Source organism: Ochlerotatus camptorhynchus, unplaced genomic scaffold (genome assembly GCF_037179485.1).
Source record: "Ochlerotatus camptorhynchus isolate MF236.1 unplaced genomic scaffold, CSIRO-AGI_Acam_v1.1 ptg000182l, whole genome shotgun sequence".
Lineage (NCBI taxonomy): Eukaryota > Metazoa > Arthropoda > Insecta > Diptera > Culicidae > Ochlerotatus > Ochlerotatus camptorhynchus.
The window spans coordinates 2,661,873-2,684,482 of record NW_027040672.1 but is presented as its reverse complement, the minus strand read 5'-3'; the positions used below and the strand labels follow the sequence as shown (position 1 = coordinate 2,684,482).

At 36.2% G+C, this 22,610-nt stretch overlaps 2 protein-coding genes across 2 annotated transcripts in view; one reads left to right on the top strand and one right to left on the bottom strand.

Annotated features, from left to right (window-relative positions):
- Positions 1-14,457, bottom strand: part of LOC135702015 (muscle-specific protein 300 kDa-like) — a 43,110-nt gene extending 28,653 nt beyond the window's left edge. Inside the window, exons 1-2 of the mRNA XM_065222963.1 lie at positions 14,416-14,457; positions 12,468-13,270 (exon numbers count right to left, since the gene is read on the bottom strand). Of these exons, the coding sequence (XP_065079035.1) occupies positions 12,468-13,206 (739 nt within the window). The 5' untranslated portion in view covers positions 13,207-13,270; positions 14,416-14,457. The remainder of the gene's footprint in view (positions 1-12,467; positions 13,271-14,415) is intronic.
- Positions 14,458-19,501: 5,044 nt separating this feature from the next.
- On the top strand, positions 19,502-21,286 carry LOC135701996 (uncharacterized). Its single transcript, XM_065222941.1, has 3 exons — positions 19,502-19,588; positions 20,689-21,016; positions 21,071-21,286. Exons 2-3 carry the CDS (start codon positions 20,696-20,698, stop codon positions 21,224-21,226), a joined length of 477 nt encoding a protein of 158 aa, XP_065079013.1. The 5' UTR covers positions 19,502-19,588; positions 20,689-20,695; the 3' UTR covers positions 21,227-21,286.
- Positions 21,287-22,610: the final 1,324 nt, after the last annotated feature.

Here is a 22,610-nt window from a genome sequence, read left to right as displayed (position 1 = left end):
GAGCATTTTCTTTTGGGTAGAAGTTCGAAGCAATTGTCCTGTCTCTTGGCGATCGTATGAGCTAAAAAAATAAATGTAATTGAGGCTTAAAAACAGGCGATAGGATTTTAATTGCCCAAACTTTTGAACTCGCCAGATTGCATAATAGAAGTTCTCATCAACAACAACAATCAACAATCAAGTCGTGAATTCAAACATGCAAAAAAGATTAATCTTTTTTTTTTGGTGTTATATGCAATCTTAAATTGGGGCTGCGGACTACGAATGTTTGCTTGTTTCTTTATTAAAGACGGTTTCATCCTAAAAGCTGTTTCTTATGGCCACGGATTAATTATGTCACGGGAAATTGAGGAAAATTTTAAAACCCCGTTTCGACACGTTTTTCCTGCCTATCTATCATCTATCTATGCCTATCACAGAAATTTATAGCCACTCCTTCCCCCTATAGAGCGTAACATAATAAATTGATCAACGCTTATGGGTAAATTTTAGGTGGATTAATTAGAGTTTATTTCATTAATAAGCATTGGTCTAAACTTTAAAGCTCTCTCGAAAATCCAGATCATAATTAAATTCGTTTGAAATTTGTACATTTGTTTTAGACCTCAATACAGATCAAAAAATCAATGGGAACACGAGGATTTAAAGTTGACTCACCCTAATGAGCATGACTGGTTTTCATGAGTTTTGGGTTGGAATTATTTTTTGGTACCATGAAAATGATAATCTCAAACGTGATATTTTTTAGCAGATTCGCACATGTATTCAGAAATTGCAGTTTACATATATGTATTTCCTAGTAACGACTTATTCATCTTAAAGGTTTTTTGCGCTTCTGTAGCGACCGTTTTTATGGTTCTCAACTAAGTGTTCTAACTAATGCATGAATTTGAATATTCTGTGGCAAGCACAATGATACTCTATGCCCAGGGAAGTCGATAAAATGTCCATCCTGGAAGATCGCACCCACTGCCTCCGGCTTGGTAATACCGTGCCTTTCAAGCTAGGCTATCAGCGGCCCCCAACACAAATAATCGAAGAATCACGAATTCGCTTTACAAAAAACAAACAGATCTGCTCAGCAGCTCTCTACAAGATTTTTCAGCACTCAAAATAACCCTCACGTCAATTCTACACGTAAATAGCACGTAGTTCCAAAACACACCACTTTTAGAGTTGGTTGGAAATGCAATCTTTTGCCAATTTACGAGACTGTGATTTTATCCATGTGTAGCTACTACATACATTCTTTTTCTTCCCGGATTTGACGCTCTTACACTAGTTTACGCCTACCCCAACTTGTGTTCTTTCAAGTACTTCCACTTATTGATTGAGAGCTTGCGGGGTTTAACTTTCATATTTTTTTCATATTTTGAACATCATCAACTCAATGATTCATAGAAGAGGTCATAATTGAAATCGGTGAAATGACCTTCGACAAAACGAACTACGGACATCGGAGGCGACACATTTGAATCTCAATTCTAAGATGCTAGAAAAATCTCACGCAAGCCAATCAATCTACGAAAAATCGGTTTACATTTCACGCATCTACATATATCCATCTTCTCACATCGCGCTTCATCGTTATGTAGGAAATCTACAAATTCTTCATCAATCTTCTTTAGATATAATCATCGCGCAAAGCAAAATAAAATATACTCTACATTTTTGACAATTTGCAATATATTAAATCTTTCAATACTGATGAATCTTTGATGCATAATAGATGAGGGCCTTCGCTTACCTCGTTTTTCCAAAATGTGAACATCATATTCAGATGTTCCATAATGCCGGTTAGCATCTCCTAAATGTTTAACTACACGAGCACGATAAGCATCATACCAGGAACTATTGGTTTGTTCGATACTGCCGACATTCTTAGATTGCCGGTATCCAACATTTTCACGAACAAATGTTTCCTCATAATGTTGAACATTTTCTTCATAATGGTAGGTTACATTCGTAGCGTCTTTATCGTCTTCATTCTGATTTTTTGTTTCTTTAGTTGTTTTTCTCAAAATAACGCTTTGAGATATTTTACGACGCTTTGCGTCATGGTCACTAGAACCGGCTTCTGAGCTCATTTTAGCGAGTTATGCCGGGTTATGCGAAAAGACCTTGCGCTGATAATGCTGCCGAATTATCAATTCATTTCATATGCAAACCCGTCTTCGTTTCACTGGTATATGCTAATTCATATGGAATGCTTGTCGCACTCTGTGCTTTGAAATGAATTCCGATCACATGTCTCGAATTGCTAACGATGAAAAAACGATATTGGTAGCATCTGAATCCGTTAAGCTTCACTTTTGTAAATCACTCTACACGACAAGTACGACCTTTTCATTTCATAAATGTATTTATCGGCTGCCTTAGTTCATTACTACACTGTATAAAATCAATAACGTGAGAGCTATGACATCATGCTCTACAGAAAACAAATCTTCAACAACGACGCATTATATGTAGCAGCAACAGGTTTCAGTTTACTCGCGGAATAACGACGCGTGAAGCACTATTGAATGCCAACACAGAACTGAACATTCAGTATCAGCGAGGTTGTGAGTGAGCAAGTTTGTCTGAAAGTATACGGTTGTATATATGCTCGTTTATACCAACAAGTGTGTTGCATCCAGTTTATAAAAAAATCTGTCATATATTAACCAATCCATTTTTAAATTGAACTTGTTAATTTATTAACACCAGTTGTTCATGTAAGATAATAACATTTAGTGAACCATGAAAGTCCTAAAATTTCAATGAAATTATCACAATATTATCATTGTAGTGTGTCATCATAATAATTGACGTTTTAATTACTCTTTCATTCGCACAGCAGTGGTAGTCTGTATTACAAATGCACTCTCAAATTGAGGATCATTGCAGTAAATTTGGTGTTCTTTACAACTGAAAACATTACGTTCACGTTTCGTTTATAGCATTCAATTAAGCACACCTTGCGCATGCGTCTGTTTTATGTAGCTGGTGCATAACATGTGACAAACATAAACACAAGTAGGTAGACGTAAACACAATCAACCGGAATCGCCGAATGTTCACTAACACTGTTTAAGATAGGAACTTGACGACCTTCAACTATAGGTAGAAAGAGAGAAATGAGAGAGCTTCCAATATGACGTTTAGGCGTTGTAATAGTATGTTTTGTTTACAATCCATTTCATTCATAGAAATAGAACCAAACTAGTTTGATGATTTGACCTAGATTTATCGCTAGACACTTGTTTATTTTTAGTATTTGTTTGTACTCATTCACACCTAAGTGAAATGTATTTTTAGATATTACTCATTCGATTTGGCGATCGGTAATGTATCAGGTATAACAAATTAGCGAGAAGTAAGTATACATGTCACATTAGGGTGCTTAATTCCGTAAATAAATATCATGTTTTTTTCTAGAATCTCCTAGTTCAGTTCAAGACCCAAAATAGGAAATTAGTTCATATTGTTTGAGCAAATATTGTTCAGTTTGTAAAATATTTTTGGCAAATTATAAATGAACATATCAATTATGATCAATGATGATAGAAAATTATAGAATTTCGGTTTATTTGTATTAATTTAAAACTTATGTGTCATTGACTCAAATTAAGATCCTATAGTTGCGGTAGTTACTAATTACAGTTACTATTACAGAAACACTATCGTAGCTATAGGTGCAAAGAATTAGAGCTAAATAACTGTAGAGGCAGAATAAACCGGGTCAGCACTCGTGTTTTTTTTTCAGTTACCGTGGGGACGTAATTTGTAATTAGCCCCGATTCCATTTAAATTGTCTAATTATTTATGAAAGGCCCTTATATTTTAAATGAAGTTTCCGAATCATCTACAAAGCTAAAAAAAAGTTGTGTAAATTTACGATGCACATAAATGAAGCGTCATATATCATACAAATTTACATTAGAGATCGTGTAAATGTATGACCTTTTCGACGTTTAATCGTCTTTCTCTTTTCGCGTCAGCCTCGCGCGCGTATTACGGATATAGAGGACTGAATTTAACATTTGATAAAAACAATGCAATTTTGAAGCTTATTTGGGAGATACCTTGAGTTAGTAGTAAGTTTTCTGGCAAATGTTGGGCGTTCGTGAGCATTCCTAACATTGCTGAAAATTATGATAGCATCAGATTGCGGGGTTGCTAGTGTAATAGGATGCTTTGTTGATTGTTCATTAACTCTTGATTGCTTGTAATACTTATGAATATTTTAGGTGGACAAAAAGGCGAACCACCTCCACCTCTTTGGAAGCCTGAGCTTTTCCACATTTATATCGCTGTGAAGCAACTGTAAACTCTAGAGGGAATTTATATCTGTAACTGAAACCAGTTCGATTTTGTTATGGAGGGACACCCCTCACCATCCCTCTCCAAAAGGGGAGTTTGGTAAAGAGAGATGATAAAACTGATTTGTACCTTCCTAAAAGTTGTCTAGCTCGCTTTCTACTGCTATATGCAATTTTCACACTGCCGTACTCTAAACGGAAATATCAATTCTATACTTTCATCTCCTCATCTATCGTATAAAAATTACCACTTTAGTCTGTTATTTGAAATTAGCATCTTCAACTATGTTAATTGTTGACTTCACGCAGAAGTAATACTAAACATATAGTCAAAGTAATGTAATTTTAATTCTATATTTTTTTTAAATGGTGGTCCTGTGGCTGCTTGTTGTTTTATCTGGTATACGTCAAATGTATTGCTGCAGAGTTAAAAAGAATGATTAGGCACTAATGCTGTCAATGTGTAATGCTGTTACTAAGATCTGTAATCAAGACAAGTTTGTTATACCTTATTACGTTGATCTTCCTTTTAATTCTACTACTATTGTATCACTTTCACTTTCACTAATTCACTTTCGCTATTTACTTTCACTATCACTTTAAAAAAAAAACTATAACAGATACGTATTTCGTTTACTACTTGCAAACTTCTTCAGTGTCTAATCATAGACTATGACTAACGGGTGTTCAATAAAAAATGAGAATGATTTCAGTGCCGTCCAGCGCTCTTGTGAGAGCATCGCGACTAAGTTGCGTCGTACGGCTGACCAGGGCCCCTTCTCCAATATTTATTGACGTTTTTTTGAAGAATAAACATTATGTTTTTAATAAAAAATACTGAATTCGTTGAAAAAAAAAACATTTTTTTACTAGCTATTTCACTGAAAAAAATTCTAATTTTTTATTGAACACCCGTTAGACACTGAAGAAGTTTGCATGTAGAACGTATAGTATATTTTTAAAAGGAATAGTGAACGTAAATAGCGAAAGGGAATCAGTGAAAATTAAATAGTGAAAGTGAAAATAACACAATAGAAGTAGAATTAAAAGGAAGATATACAATTATTCTACTAAAACCCTCATCAATAAATTTAGACAAGTTTGTTACTTTTATTACTTTTCAGACAATTGTTTTAACAAGCTACTTACAAAATAGAATCGATATGAACAGTAAGGGCAGAAAGAAGGCCTGTAATTTCAAGGTTTGTTAATATATTACTTGACGAGCAGTTTGGTTTTAAAAAAGGTCAGTCAACTGTTCATCAACTGACTCCAGTAACAAATATTCTCAGACGGAACAAGGCTGTCTCTAAAACATCTTCTATGGAGAGTTCGATAATGTCTGGCGTGATGATCTCGTGTACAACGATTTGGTCTTCCAATTTTCTTCTTGAAGATCATCCAAAATTATGTCTCTGATGCCTTCAACATTGGCGTTCCACAAATAAGTATCCTTGATCCCATCCTGTTCAACCTGTTCACCTCCGACATTCCTGCTCTCCCTGATGGTGGAACTTTGTCTCTGTTTGCAGATGACACATCCATCGTCTATATGGAAAGAGTCATCAGAGCTCTTACTACCAAACTCCAGAAAGGCTTTGATGTTGTCGTTGTTTCTTTATTAAGGAAACTTTCAGCCCCCAGGATGTTTCAAAGTTTTTTTTTTACAGAGGCTTGGATGTCCTGTCTGAGTAGAAGATATGTATCAACGCGGCGAAGACTCAGATCAAAACTTTTCCACATTCCCAATCACAGAAACCAACTTGGTACCAACTATTTGATGTCTCTGTTAGGACAGATACCTTGTGGTCTAAGCAAATGGATGGGAAAATGTGATGCTTCCGATTTTCGTTAAATGTCTAAGTTGTTTATTTTTTTTTCACTATTTGTACGATATGCCAACACATTGCTGGAGAAATTCCCCGTCGAACGACATGATGCATGACATATTTGGAGAAATAAGCGTATGAAAACACCCCCATTTTCATAACGTGTCTTATTTTCTATTTCTTAATGTAACACCCAGTATAGTAAAGAATGTAAAAAGCGAAAAGTTGTTGACCGACCAGCGCATCGCCATCGACGAGAAACTTCCAAACAAATTGGAAATCGTTACGACACTCCACATGGGTGGGTCAAGTTCATATGGAAAGTTCCTGCTCTTTATTGCTCTCGAATGCCAAATTTGAACGAATTTGGTTGTGATTAGGATTTGTTTTTTCAACTAGTTCGTTTATTTGGAAGGCTCAATTGCGTTAGCTTTACGGAGCCGATAGTTCATTGTTCTTTGTTTGTAACAAAAGTTCACTTAATTCTATGTCTAGTAGGAGTTGGGCCGAATACTCGCGGCTTACTCGAGGTTAGAGAGGTACATTGTCGAAGGATAGGATCAGGGGAAGAGCTTGGGGGTAAGGTTTCGTTGTCTCATCAGAGCGATGTCGCCAGTATGAATGGTAGTGCGGTTCTAGTTTCGTCTGGAGTTCGACCGGCTATGGTGACCAGTGGGCGACGATGAGACTCATCGAGACGGGGGGACAAGACAAACAAAAACTATTAAAGAGAAACAAAAGACAAAGGAATTAAATTCTTATACTAGACATTTGAAGAAACTCATAAACCGACTGCATATAGCAGATATCGCGAGTTCCCAACATGTATCTGATAGGAACATAGGGTTGTCTTCCTTGGGCCTCGAGGGTATTCAAAAGTCGCTCTCTGGTATTCAAAAGTCGTCATTATCCGTACATTGCCAAACTGCGTGATCGATGTCATCGTAACCGTTTCCACACCGAAAGATGTTGCTGTCCACGAGGTTTATTCTATTGAGATGAGCATCTAGCGAGTAGTGGTTGGAAATAAGTCTACTCATCACGCGAATGAAGTCACGAATAATTGGAATAATTGAATAATTGAATGTAACCACCGTCCAAGATTTCCATTCTCCCAATCGGTTTGCCAACTCGAAAGGGTACTCTGACGCACTAAATGGTAAAATTCATCGTGTGAAATTTGCCTGTCATAAAATTCGCCTTCCTGCGCGCCCACCTTTGCGAGAGAGTCCGCCTTCTCATTGCCTGGGATTGAGCAATGTACCAGCACACTCATCTGCACCCTTACCTTTGAAAGTAAATAAGATGAGTGCCTACCTTGTTTCATCGACCGAATAGCCTCGATCGAACTGAGACTATCCGAGAAGATGAAGTAATGGTCTGCGGGCATGTTGGAAATCATCCCCAAATCTTGATTTGTTGCCAACCAATATACAAATTCAGGCATGTAACAGGCTCAATTAGTAACTGTGGATGTACTTCAAGAACACTAAGTTGAATTTTTTTTTTAAACTTTATTTAAGAGACACTAAGTTGAAAGCCGGATAAATTCTTGCAAAAGAAGCGTCATTTACCTAGAAATAGCAGATAGTAGCTAGGGTAGGGAACTACTTTGGCGTAAGAACCCATTTCCGACCTATCGACCAAGCAGTAGACTGATGCAAAATTTGACTTTTTCGCTCCACAGTGCTTAAATGGTTTCAAATCGGGTCGTGATTAGCCTCCCAAAGTTACAACTCATTTGGTTAGAAACAGACTTCGCACAAGCCATTTGAAGTATACATGTAAATTACTATGGGAAATCTCAACTTTTTGTTCATTGCCTTCTAGTCTTTTTTCCATATTGAGCTGCGGAACAGTTCGATAGCCATTCTTATAGAAAATTTTCTCAGCTTTGCTAAAGATTGTTTCTAAGTAAAACGAGACAGGAAAAAGTTATTAATTATTTAAGAGATTGGTAAACTTATGACATGATCAACCAGCTGCTCTGTAGGCAACACTGTATTTTGCAGCGTGACATAGTAGCCATGATTTTTGTGTCCTATTCAACGCCCCAGAAACACCAATGTTGCCTGCTGAGCAGTTGATTGAGCATGATCATAAGACATCAGCGCATTGAACCATTGATAACTTTCGATCCTTGCATTTAATCAAAAATTTCCAACAAGTACAGTTGAAAGTTTTTGAAGCAGACCGATATGGTGAATTATTAGATAGACATGAACAAAAATCATGGTTTTACCATAGCAATTCCCATACAAACTTCAAATCGTTTGTGCCATCTCAGTTTCTCACCAAATGGGTTCAAATTTTGAGAGGTTAGTCAGGATCCGATTTGAAATCGTTTAAGTATTGTGGAGCGAAAATTTCAAATTTTGCATCACTCTACCAAGCACCCATATCCGACCAGAAACATCAAATCCTATATCAATGATTTCGACGTGAACGAATCTATCATACGATAGATAATTTAGTTCAAATGCTACGCATTATATGAAAATATACATACATTCTTCTCAAAAACAAAAGAAGTGCACTGAATGAATCTATTGCCACTTCCTCGGGGGTCCCGGAACATGATCGGATATGACCAATGTGATCCTAAGCACTCGGTATGGCTGCCGTTGGTCTTATTTCTAAATTCTGAGGTAATTTGATGTGTCGCATGATGGGTTTTGGTCATAGTCATGAACTGGTCACATCCCCAGGGGTACCCGGATCATGGCCGGATGTAACCAAAGCACATATGTGTAATCACCACTCACTTGCTATAAAAAATTGTTTTTCGGAATTATGAAATCATTAGATGTTATAATGGTTATTAGTAATTGAAGGTTAAAAGAAGGGGTCGTGAAGTATGTATTTGACACATAAAATCTGTCAATATTGCTTTCAGTGCGTCACAAACAGCGATTTTACGATTCGTGAGCGCTCACTCTGAATGAACGGTCACGAATCATAAGATCGCTGATTGTGACGCTCTGAAAGCGAAATTGACAGGTTTTATGAGTCAAACACACACTTTTCACCTGCTTCTTGTTACTTGCAAATACAACATATCATTATATCATCTTATGATTTCATTATTCCAGAAAACAATTTTTTATTGCAAATGAGTGGAAGCAAGCCTGGGTATAAAACTCTATTTCAACGCTCTTAATTGATAGTACCATGAAAACATGCATTTAAAATAATGATGTCTTGAGCAAAGTTGATGGACAAGACCTGTTCCATTGTTGGAGATATGAGTTTCATGATTAATCCCCTCAAAAATCCCAAATTCTGAGGCATAAAAATTACTGGTCACGTCTTCCTTCGGAGGGAAATTGAAGTCGTTGGTCCCGGCCCATGTGTGTTTGAATGGGTGCGATATCCTATGCAGCCGTGGAAGCTGCCTTCCTGCACATTCGATTGCCGTCAATGGATAACAATCGATGTCCGTCGGTGATTGGCACTAGATTATGGAACAGAGACCGACGTTAAATAAAGGAATGAATACAAAGTTGTTTGTAGAATAAAAATATTCAACTCATCCTCATTTTATTTTAAGAAAATAATGTTTTTAATGAAAAAGGCGTTTACCTTATAATTTGTTCTAACTTTTTATTAACTCAACCAAATATGCTCAATACTGAGCCAATATTTGATAAACGTATACTGAGTCAGCTGCCTTTTAAAGCCGTTTTTCTAAAATTTAAGTACTGCTGTACGATCAATATTGAGATACACTGTACGTGATGCCAAAATCGAAATCTAAGTGTATTTATTGCTGTTTGTTACTGTGTTACCACAGTTACTTAAGTATTTCAATAAATTAAACAAGATTGATTAGGTGTTTCATGCTGCTTCTGATAGTACTCACCAGCAGAGGGCGAACCGCATTCGGTCGTATGGAAAATCGACTTAAAAATGTAATGCGAAATTCATTTTTAATATAAAATATCAATACTGGTGCAATTTTTTCGACACGTTATTTCTGAATTATATGGCTATTATTAAAATGTACAAAATGTACCGCAAGAAGCAATTTTTGAAGAAAAATTACCGATTTTTCGAAAATCTCCATACCGGCGGGGCGGGGCGACATCTGTCAGTTTTTTTCTTGCAAAGTAATGTATTTTTTTTTGTTTGTGAGATACCTTTGGGGATGATCATAAACCACGTAGACACTCAAGGGGGAAGGGACTCAGTGCCGAGTGTCAAGTGTCTATTCAAAATTCAAAAAATGTGTGTGGACGGTTGTCTACACGGAGGGATTTTAAAGAAGATTGAGTAATTACAATAACGAGTGTTTCGTTTGCTATTGGCTTGGTTTGGTTAGGGATGGGGAATTAAGTCGAAAAACATTAGGCCAAATTAGGGGGGTATCAACATTTTTACATGTGCTAACAACGGAGTCAAGGGGGGTTTACATTTTCTTACGTGAGATATAATTTGATATTGACCGTTCTTATGTCAAAAAACCTGATCCAACGATTAGTCAGTTAACCGAAAATAACCGTCACACGAACAATATTTCTGCTCATAAACAAAGAAATGGCTATTATGCCACTTATGTCAAATCGCCAAAAACAGCATCACGTGGTAGGTATGATTTGTATCCATGACCTTACAGTAAAAGATTGCAGAAAAACGGAATTTTGAGGGTTGCGGATAGAAAAATCGAAAAAATATGCCATATTAATGAAATATTGTCTAATATTCAATTTTTGGGAGCAAATTCCTCGAATATATTAATCACAACGACATAGCCAGTGTTATCTCGGCTGTCGACAGAAGCAAACCACTCTCAATGTGTGTCACGCGATCGTCTGTTTACTCGGCAGCAACCATTGTGTGGTCCTCCTCATTGTTCTTCATCAGCAGTTCTTTCGGTCGATGCGTCGTCGACTTTGGAAAGCAACCGTTTCGTGATGAGTGTGTGAGTGATGACCATGTTTTGCGTCCATTGCTGCAATGGAAGCGCTCTGACCCTCATTGGTGAATCTGCCATACAATGAAACCACTGGAAGCGGCTCCCGTTCTGGTGGAGGAGACTTATTGGATAGCGGAAGATAATATGTTTATTGTGTTGTACCTTTTGACTATAGTTTTAAGATGTATTGTATAGTGAACAAGAATCCTCTTTAAAGTTAATTCGGTTGAGCCTTATCAAATAAATTAACGAAAAAAAAAACAACGACATAGTAAAGTACTCGACATAGCTTCCATTGGCACTTCCATAAATTATTATGGCTTTATACACGATGTTTTCAACATTCAATTGGTGGTTCGCTTAAATAATTTAAATCATTTTTTACTCAGAATTTTGTTTCTGGCATATTAACCACGTCTTCACTTACGGGCAGATTTACATATTATATTTTTTATCATCAAATAATGTTTAAAAAACACAGTTTGCATAAATTTTGCTTAAAAAACACGATATCTTCAATTTTTTTGAATATTTTTTTTAAGTTTCCTAACTATTTTAAAATATCTGAAGAAATGTCTGGCTCATTCTAAGAAAATTGTTGAGCAAATTACAAATACGTCTTTTGAAGATTTTTTTACTGTGGCAAGGTATTTCAGACAGTTGCTTTTTTTGTTTTTTTTTTGCTATACGCAAAAAATATGATCTAAGATATAAACATATTAATTATGGGTGTTTGCCCCGGTCAAAAAACTAGAAACTGTGAAAAAGGTATGATAATGGAAACAATTACTTTGTATAAACGTCGATTTCACACGAATCACAATACACCCATGCATATCTAACTTCACCATCCAATAGAATCCAAAAACTTCCTCTACCAGATGCTGTAGATAGTTTGCATGAATGTGTCTTAATCCTTGAACGCCTTTTTTACATGTTGCTCTAGAAATGTACTGTGAAAATTTATTGTTTCGTATTTTTGCATTACTCAATTTTATGATAGGTAAAAGGTAAGTATGTATGTTTTAAAGGAGTTTCAACGTAACCCTTATTCACATAATGGTTCAATAGTGTTACTTATACCATACCACAGACAACCAGACGTAACTCTTCATTGTGTATCTTCGTTCATGCATTGTTTTGAATTGATTTGAATATTATCAGTTCCGCGAACTACTCGCCGCAGCGCTGGCATCGAATCACTTTGACGTTTCTATATATTCTATAGAACTTTTATGCAATATTGTTTACGAGTTAGCGAGCAAGCTTGTTTTCCGCGAGAAGCCAGAGAGATGTCGCTACTGAGGTTAAATATATGTTTTGAGATACTATGTTTTCAAGAACAAGTTTTTCAAAGAGTTACGTCTGTTTGTCTGTGACCATACGTTAATTTATATACAGTTGATTAAATTTACCTACCTTGCAATAAATGTATTGTAGCTTGATATTCTGCCAATTTTTCATCTACGTAATCTTGAGACTGGTTCGCTATGATTTCAGCGGTTGATGGGCCAGCTTCTCCAGTACAATCATAGATTACGTATTGCGGTTGATTGCTGTATGAATTGTCGGAGATAGATTGGTATGAAAAAGACGGTGTAGGGTAGCGAACAGGCTGTCCTCTTGATTGCGGTCGTTGGAAGTTGGATTCCAGTTGATGAGTTGGTGTCGCAGAATACATCCGTTGCGGTGGTAGCATTACATTTTTGACTGCAGATGGTATCGAGCCGGAATATTGGTGTGTATAAGAGGTATTCCTCAACTGTGTTTGTTGAGTAATAGAACTCGTCTCATTGATGTGACGTTCCGGTATTGGAGTTGTTCGAACGCTGTGCAGATTCTGATTCTGTGTCTCATTTTGCAAAGCACCATTGGTGCATCTGATACTTGTCGCTCTTTGGTTTTGAGTTTCACTAGTCTCTACAGATTCATATCTATAGACAGGTTGAGGTAGGTATGTAGGCGATGCATTGTACCGTGCAAAAGCCTGTGGTTCAAAGCCACCGGTTGTCGACGGAGGCTGTTGTCTCGTGGCAGGTGCTGATCCAGGAGGTACCCAAGGTGATGGTGATCGAAAATAAGTTGGCGGTGGTGTACGAAGCCATCCCCGACCACTACCTCCTGAAGCGCCGTTGTTAATATTTGGTGGACCAGACATACTTGATAGTTAAACTTCTATTGGTTGCTATTCGTCCACCGTGAACATTTCACTCATTTCTTAGCTGCAACAAATTTCAAAAAAAGAAGTATCTGTGATTTGTGTTTCACGCGCTGTTTATATATATAAATTGACGAGTGACGTCATTTATTCGAAGAGTTATTTATACGTTCTGACACAAATCTGGAAAAGTATATTTGTGTTGAAAGTTGTTAAAAATAGAACGTTTCGCCGTTCGCAACTACGTCATTCACTCTGGTTTCTTTGCTATCAACTCTTCATTTTGTAAGCTGCAAGACACATCACGCACTGAATAAAATACTTCAATTCACTATAATAAATCACCGCAGGACTGTTATCCTTTAATTTAAATTTCAACTGTGCGCCAATTAATCTTTTTATTGCCATGACATCATTCACCTTATCCACATGTTACAATTTAAGATGAAAATATTTCTTCCCCAAGGCAATGTTTTCTACAATAATTAACTTTTTTTTTTTGCTTCAAAATGCGATGGCACTTGCTAACACCTTCCCAAGATAACTAAAGCACTTTTCTTCGAATATGCTCCGAACCGAACATAATGCAAATGAACCACCTTTTTGCGTCGAGTGACAAAAATACCCTAATATTTTCTCGTGTTATTCTTTCTATTTTTGGGTTGAATAGCAGAATAAAGCTAAGTTTAACGTCTGACGACTTTGTCACCTTGTGATATTTTTTGAAAATTATTCGTTTTGCTTCACATTGTGGTTGAACGTGGTGCCATGCTATTTATTATCACAACTGCACTCATTGATGTGGCGCCTTTCTTTATTAACTTGACTCTTTATCAACTGCCATAGTTAAAATACACAATCAAATCTCAATTACTTAAAACCATGGCTTTTCATTACATTTTTTCTAACTAAATCATGATCAATTAAATTTCGAATTTTTCACCATTTATATTTCATTTCATTACATAACCTCGAACTTCACACATCACGATTTCACCATTTTCAATACGGCTTTTTTCTTCAGATTACTTTTTCACATGTGCACAAAGAGATTATTTTCAAAGTGTGTTCCCAATGCTCATCAACAGTATTCGCAACACTTTTCCCGAAATCAATGCTGGCTTTTCCAGCTCAATGATGACCAAATACACTATATTCTTCAAATAGCACACACTTTTTATTTTTAGAATTCGGCGTTCTAGTACTTACTATCTAGCTTGAATTTGACTTTACCCGACGAGATCGCAAAACTGACTGGCGTTTGTGATCGGCCTGACCAGAGATCATGCGGTAACGCTTCTTTGCGTATGTGTAGAATGTTGCGCGCGCATGCACAAATGTTCTCAGTCGTTATTTTTGTTGTTCAAACATGATTTATGTATATTTTCACTTGTGTAATGTTGATTACGTTTTTTGTGTGACATACTTGGAGAAAGTTATATTTATTTTTATGGACTGTACCGAAATGAATGAACGCCCCTGGATCTTAAAATGTGATTTTTTTTACAATTTGGCAGTGATATTTTATAATGATGATGACGATGATGATGGCCCGATCTCTTACCCCTACTCCTGGATGATTTATCTTTAAGATAATTAAGTATGGCATCTTAACCAGATTATCAAACAAAAACGAACTGGTGATACAGATATAGATATAAATTGTCCCTCTACAGTTTACAGTTGCTTCACAGCGATATAAATGTGGAAAGCTTAGGCGTTATCCTGGTTGCTCAACTTGTGGTCCACCTCAAATATTGTAGCGTTCAAGAGCTCATAAATAACCAACAAAGCATCCATCTACACTAGTAATCTCGCAATCTGATGCTATCATAATTTTCAGCTATGTCAGGATTTTCAAGGAATCCCCAACATTCAACTAGCAAACTTACTACTAATTCATTCCAAATAGGCCTCAAAGTTCAAATTTTTTCATCAATAATTAAATTCAGTCCAAACCAGTCCGTAGCACGCGCGCGAGGCTCAAAGTGAAACACGAAAAAACAACTTACTGTTTTAAAGCATCTTATAGGTGTTTTAAATACAAAGACTCAGTTTATCAACAAAGTAAATACAGATTCTTGTTGTTAATTAAGCATACTAAAACAACAATTTGAAACAAATAGAGAATTATCGGAACTAATTGAAGGTCGTGTATTTTTATCAATTTAGGATTCCACATAGTTTAGCCATATGAATGCACATAAAACATTATGATTTTTTTTTTTTTTTTTTTTTAGTTCTTTATTAAGGAGATTTTTAGCCTTTGGCTAGTTCAAACATTATGATTGTTCATATGCACTGTGAGCTGAAAAGCATCTATTTAAACGCTTCGGAAAATTATCAACGATGGTCGTAAGTTCTTCAGCGATATTTAGTAACTTTTTGTAGAAACGATTTAAGATGATCCAATGATTTGTGATTTGTTCAGCACCTTCTGACTCAAGAGTTAGCCAAATTGTGAAATTCTTTGGATTTCAATCTGGCAAGTTTGCAAGACATATGCTTTGAAAAATACATATAAATGTAGGTGCTCTGAGACTGACATATACGAGTGTCAATTTTGACATAAAATTGAGTCTTCTTCTTCTTTTTCCTCTTATTTGGCTTTAATACGTTTATTATTATTATTATTATTATCTCTATTTAGGAGATTTTCAGCCGCAGGCTGGTTCATCTCCGAACAGGCTTTAATACGTTTCCACTGGATCATTAGGCCGGCCCTCAACTTAGTGTTTTTGATCACTTCCACAATTGTTAACTGAGAGCTTTCTAAGCCTCCATCATTTTGGAATTAGTATAGTTATCGTAAGTCTAATAAGTCGAGAAATTGTTCAACCCGAAAAATTCCTTGGCCAAACCGGGGATTGAACCCAGCCGCCTCCAGCATGGTGTTGCTTGCTGAGCTAAGGGAGTTCCTTTGATTGAGCTGAATTTTTCCATCGAAATATGGCGAGTAGATTTTTCCATCGATATATGGCGAGTAATTTGTTTCCGAATACAGTTAACTCTGGAGGTGGGGTCGATAGGTAGGGTCCATCTGTGGGAGCTGCCTTCCTGGCGTCCGTAGCTTTGGTACTCAGTACGGAAAACAAATCAAGGAATGTTGTATGGGAATCTGAATGGACTGCCAAAATCATCGAGATAGGGAGAAATATCAAGAGATAGAACATGTATAAATGCAGAGTGGACTGTAATTCAGAATTTGTATGATGTTGGCACAGGGCTAATGATGGCTAATTGAGGGATCAGCATTGCTGCCAGTTACCAGATGAATCGTGGGTTGCGGAAAACGCATGGTCATTAGATATTAGATTTTATGATTAGCAACGATTTTGAAATAAGCAATGCTGGAGCTGTCTATGGATGTGACTGGACATAGAACTACCACTTGTAGCAAGACACCTATTAGTAACTGTGGTCTGTCAGTGATAGTTGGTCAACAGTGATAGCCTTGATCAAGAAAATTAAAAATCTCTACTGTTCTACATCTACCTGCAATTGTATGTAGTGACAAAATTACAGATCTCAATATCTCAATATAAATATCAATTATCAATACAGATTTAAAAAAAAAACAGTGGGGAGCAGGGTATTCTAATCCACCATATAAACGTGACCCACCCTAGTGGACATACGTGCTATGTAAAAATCAATTTAATTTATACTAATATACAAATAGTATATAAAATATTGAACATATATCACAACTCCTTAAAAAGAACCGAGTTCGGTTCCGTTGATTCGCTAGATTCACTCCATCATGATTATCTTCGGTAGCCCTTTCGCTTATGTCTGTTTTCCTCCGCCAGACGCTTCGTCTTCATCATACAGCTCCCGACTCCCGAATGTAGTCTATAGTCGAACCACCTGTGCTCTTCTCATCTGAACCATTAAGAAAAATCACTTCGCAGCTTCCAAAACGATCCGAAGAATCAAGGAATTTGTCATCGTAATGTTTTTCACAGATCACACTTTTCAAACCGGCTATAAGAAAAAGATTCGTTTGAATTATATGCAAAAGATTGAGACTAGAAGAGACTTACTCCGACTCGACCAAGACTCCCGGATAACTAGCTCAGTAGCACGAGACCCCTGAACTGAGTCACATGGCCGGCATGCTACTGGATAATTTGGAGGGGCACGTGGAACGTGGAATTGTTAATTTATTCAACATGAAATAATTAAATGGAAAGTTCAAACGTGTGGGTTGCAAATGTCAAAATATTTGTTAAGAAACTGAACTATTGGGTGTATTCAAAGTTTATTGGGTTATTGCGGGGTGTATTGTGTGGTTTCTGCTGCTTTGGTACGTACCGGTGGTGTTGTTGTTGCATGACGGCGAGCGCTCGCGGATGGTGGTTGCTTGGTGATCGGCGTTGTTGGTTGACCGGCTTCCGTGGCTTCGATTGTTTCGTCGTGATGGCGACTGACAACTTGATCGGTGTTGAAAAGGCGGATCTTGGGCTTGGGTTGGCGTGTTGCAATGGTGGTTCGCAACCAGGTAATACAGCGATACTGGGTCAACGGCATCCTCCTTCATTGACGAGATCGGTGGATCACGGACGAGACCGTATTGGCCACACCGAGGAGGGTAATTCCTCCTTAATGATTTGGACTTTGTCCGAGGAAACTATCATAATTTATAAACGAGAATCAAAAAAGATCCTGAAGGACAAATTGTGGTATTAACCACAGCCAATGTCGCAGTTTCTACGAAATAGTTACCTGAACACGTACACACGTACGCCGGATTACTTATGAGCAATGGTCGACTATCCTAGTTTTCAGTCTGCCCACGTTTTCCAATCCATTTTCAATTCGCTCCTTATTTCCTCCATTTTCCTTCCTTGTGGTTTATCACTACCCATCCATATCCAACTCCTGCAGCTTAAATTGTTTGTTGGGGATCCCATGTATAAAAGAATATGTAATATATAAATTGTATAGGGGAAATGTCAGCTTCGGCAATACCTTAACCTATTATCGTCAGAGGGTAAACAAAGTCTTAGAGCACTCAAATTTGGTCAATAGATGCCTTGAAATACAATGTATCCACATGCCAAAATTGAGCTCGTTGTTTATCCCCCTGACAATAATAGGTTAAGGTATTGCCGAAGTCAACATTTCCACTAGTATATACTAAATGTGAAATAATAATGAAAATAAATAAATATGTCTTACGAAAATAATGTGTTGTAAATAATAATGATGATACTAATTTTACTTGAACCGCTTCGAAAGATGTTTTCTTAAAAATATCAAAAAAAAAAATTGTTAAAACGATTACACAACTTTTGAGGGTTCAAGAATAATGAATTATGAGCCGGTAAATAACACCGTTTTTTTTTTGTTTAAATAATGCAAACTTTTGTTGCGAATAAAATATTTGTTTCTGCGAGAATAGTATTGCTAAAAACATATATACAAAATAGACTAAGAATATCGCTAAATATCGTGAAACATCGTGAATTTTGAATAGTGAATTCTGAATAATTAAAATAAAAAAATATCGTTACAAATTAAGCTAATAACAAAAACTTCACATGTTCGTCATCGACAATTGCCATGGTATCCGATGAAAATCATGTATAGATTTTGTGAGTGACGAAAGCTGTCTTTTCAATGTCATGCATGATCGAAATTTTGTAGCACTGCCCGTAAAAAAGAGTTGCACACAAAATACTGAAGAAGATTCACGGCTACATTCTCCGTCTCTTTGAGCATCTTGTCGTATTGGAAATTTGCTCCGCTTCCCAACTTCCCTATACATGTATCAAATATGTCAGTACTGAGTACTCATATCAATGGTGACACATTGCTTTCTCGTGCAAAGCCCTATACATAAATATAGTTGGAATAATTTTCACTTCTTTGGTCATATCTCTGGAACCAAGTGCTCGATCGGGATTAGCAAGGTTCTAAGGGATACTACCACAATCTCTTAAATAAAGAATTAAAAAAAAAAAAACCACTACGATTAAAAACACACTGAAATAAAACGCTTCGAAATGTTTTTAATATGGTCGACAACTTCTCTGTTTTTGATCGATTGACAAAATTTAAGTGCTTGTCTGTGAGAAGTAAGTTGATACGCTGGGATAGCAGGGTTATCTAAAAATGAATGATTGGTCAAATCCAAGTAAAAATTATCCAATTGGAACACAGCCTTAATCTTCTAATTAGACCTCAGCATCAACCAAAGTTTGCATAGATATTAGTTTTGAGTGTAACGACTGCAATGTCATACGCCCATTTAGAAACACTTACAGATTTTGACAGCACTGAGGAGAATGTGTTGTTTAATGTTTTGACTCATAAAGTTTTGTGTCATTCCATTCGATAAAACAGCTGCGGGAATATTTCATTTGTGAATATATAAGTAAGCCATCGTTAACAGAAATGTGATATTTAAGTAAACTGCAATGATGGCAATATTGTTTGCATCTATTTTATTGCTACATTGTGTTTAGTGTGCCACTGTTTAGAAATTATAAATTTTCAACATCAGTGACAGTGCGTCATGTTGTTAGTACTGAGAAGCCATCTCAGATGAATATAATCTGTATGGAACCTTTTTGATAGGTGGTAGTGCAGCTCTTGATGATTGTTGATACTTGGGAAGCGATATGTGCTTATGTGAATCCCAGTTCCAAAAAGTAATGTTATCATATTTTAAAAACTGCATTGGACGATAATCTATTGTTGTAGTACTTAAATATGGATCAACAAGCCTCGAAAATCCAACATCATTTGTATTAACAATATGGTTTGGGGCCTCTAAATTGTTGATACAGTTCAAGCCGTATTTGTGAGTATTGGCAGGAACATGCACTGCTAGTGAATCTGACTGTTTTGCATCTATATTCAAAGCCTTTAGTAAATGTGTATTAAGCTTTGGCTGAGAGACTTTTATATAATGTATACGGGGAGCTGCATTTAATAAACTTGAAACCTCGCACTTCAGGGGACACTGCAAAATATTCGAAATGTATGTACATTACCTAAAAATCTATTCTGTATTTACCTACTTTCATGGTAAACTGATATCTGCTTTCTGATATAGATTTCCATTTTCTATTCATTGAATATGATGAATATTCCGCTGTAGTTTTGGGTAATCTGTAATTCATTTATCTAATTCAAAGCAATTTATCACGGTTAGCTACAAAAAAGGTACCGAAGAAGTGTAAGTTATTCAAATGAATAAAAAGGTCTCTTTTTACATTGGAAACGAAGTTTGTAGTAAACAACGAGAATCTTTCGTTTCCATGGCTATTCACTTGTTCGTTCTATTATTTCGCAAAATAGCACTCATATCCTCACAATATATTGTATGAGTAATATGTCAGGGCTTCTTCTACATGAACCAGCTGGGGAGCAGAGCTGAACGTGTTTGTCTTTTTTTTTTTGGGTTTAATTTCATGGTTGAAAAATAGCACGGAGAACTAACATGATTGCAATTTCTTCAATTCTCTACAGGGTTCCAATGGGTCTTCCTGACTTACCTGAACAAAATGATGGAGATGAATTTCGAATGGAAGAGGACACTATCATCAATGCGGATGTTACAACTGATGATAGCGAAAATGAGTTCAATGACGAAAACGAATATATGGGATATCAACCACTAAATTTAGGAGATAATAACGATACGCTGGTTGAAAGTGATGATCAAAACGACTCTCAAGTAACTACACCAACACATCGGGGAAATAACTCGAATCCTGTGTTTCTAAATGTGGATGTATGGAACGCACCAAGGCCCGATGAGCTTAATATAGAGTTAGATCCAGCAAAAGCAGAACAAGTTAGTGGAAAAATATATTTAAGTTATATCCTTCACAACATTATTATATTTTAGATTCTCAATGTAATGGCTGGATTTAAGCTACCCAACTCTTCGGTTCCGGAATGGGCTGTAGGAATTCCAGAAGACCGCTGGAAAGAGGAGTTGTTGCAACGTATTCGCCAGCGACAACATTTTCACCCAAGCAAAAATACAGATTTAAGCGACTAATATCAATGTGATACAATATAAACAAATAAACAAGCATACAATTTAAATGCTTTTGATGGTGGTTGAATATTTTGTGTGACACTAATAAGCTGACATTTTTTGACCTAGGTAAATACTGTATAAAATTACATGGTTATTGAAATGTTTCTTCTTTTCATAACCTCTTTAATTATCTCCGTTAATGATGAATCCAATGCCGAAACCTTCGTAAATTTACATGTGATGTAAATTAGCATAACTTGCAAGGCTAATAAAAATTATCAATTATAGGCGAGTGTTCAATTTGATTCATAACCCCAAAATGACAGTCTGTGCAAAAAATGGTAAAGATCGATGAAGGTTTAGAGGTACCGCAAATGGTTTGAAGTTTGTAGAAGCAGTTTGCATATCTCAAATATCGCTTTAACTATGATTCTAATTCGTCTGTTCACAGAGCAATAATATTTACATTATTTAACAAATCTCAGGTAATCATGACGGCAGTAGGTATCGTTTCTTCATGTATCTTTTTCGATAGTAAAAAAGTCACGATTGTCAAATAATGTCATGAGAATTGAGAATTGTCAAATAATGTCAATACTATTGTCCCGAGTATCGAAGAATTGACCGAACGATGTTAAAATTTAATATCTGGTTGCCATTTTTTTTATTAAAGTGAATCCTAAATGATCAACAAGCCTCTTTTTGTTGCAGTCAATTTGTTAGCGATTCAAGACAGATACAAATGTTGAAAGTATTACAAAATAGAATAAATTTATGGTTGAATGTGTGCCTGACAACAAACCTATTTCATCACAAGGCACATTGTTTATCGTTGTCATGGCAAAAAAATTCAAATTTGACGGCAGATCCAAGTAACAGTTATGCATTTATTAGGGTTCTGTAGACCATGGTTTAGATTTGTAGAATGCTTTAAAACCTCGTTAAAACTTGGATTCTGACAACTTGATAATATGAATCAAACTGGTGACGTACTTGATCGCACACAAAAAAAATAATAATAACCTATTTTGTTTCAATTGTTTCGTTAGTTGTTTTTGGTACCGTTTATTTTTACTCAAACAGCTCAATCCTTAACAATAAAAAAGAGAGACAAATTTTGCAAATGGAAGCGATAATATTTTGCTGTTTCTTATACCAGCCCTAAGTAAGCATTACCAGTAACGAGTAAAAGACTACCGCACTACCGAGGCCCGCTATTTCACATTTTTTTAAATTATATCAGCTCTAATTTAGCATGTAGTGCTTCATATGCATTAAGTAACTGTTTGATATACGGATGTATAGCATAAATAGGGCTTCATTTTATTTATTTATTTATTTGTTTGATCGTCTTCCAATAAATCGTACCGTCTACTATGGTTCATAATCCTATCCTATCAGT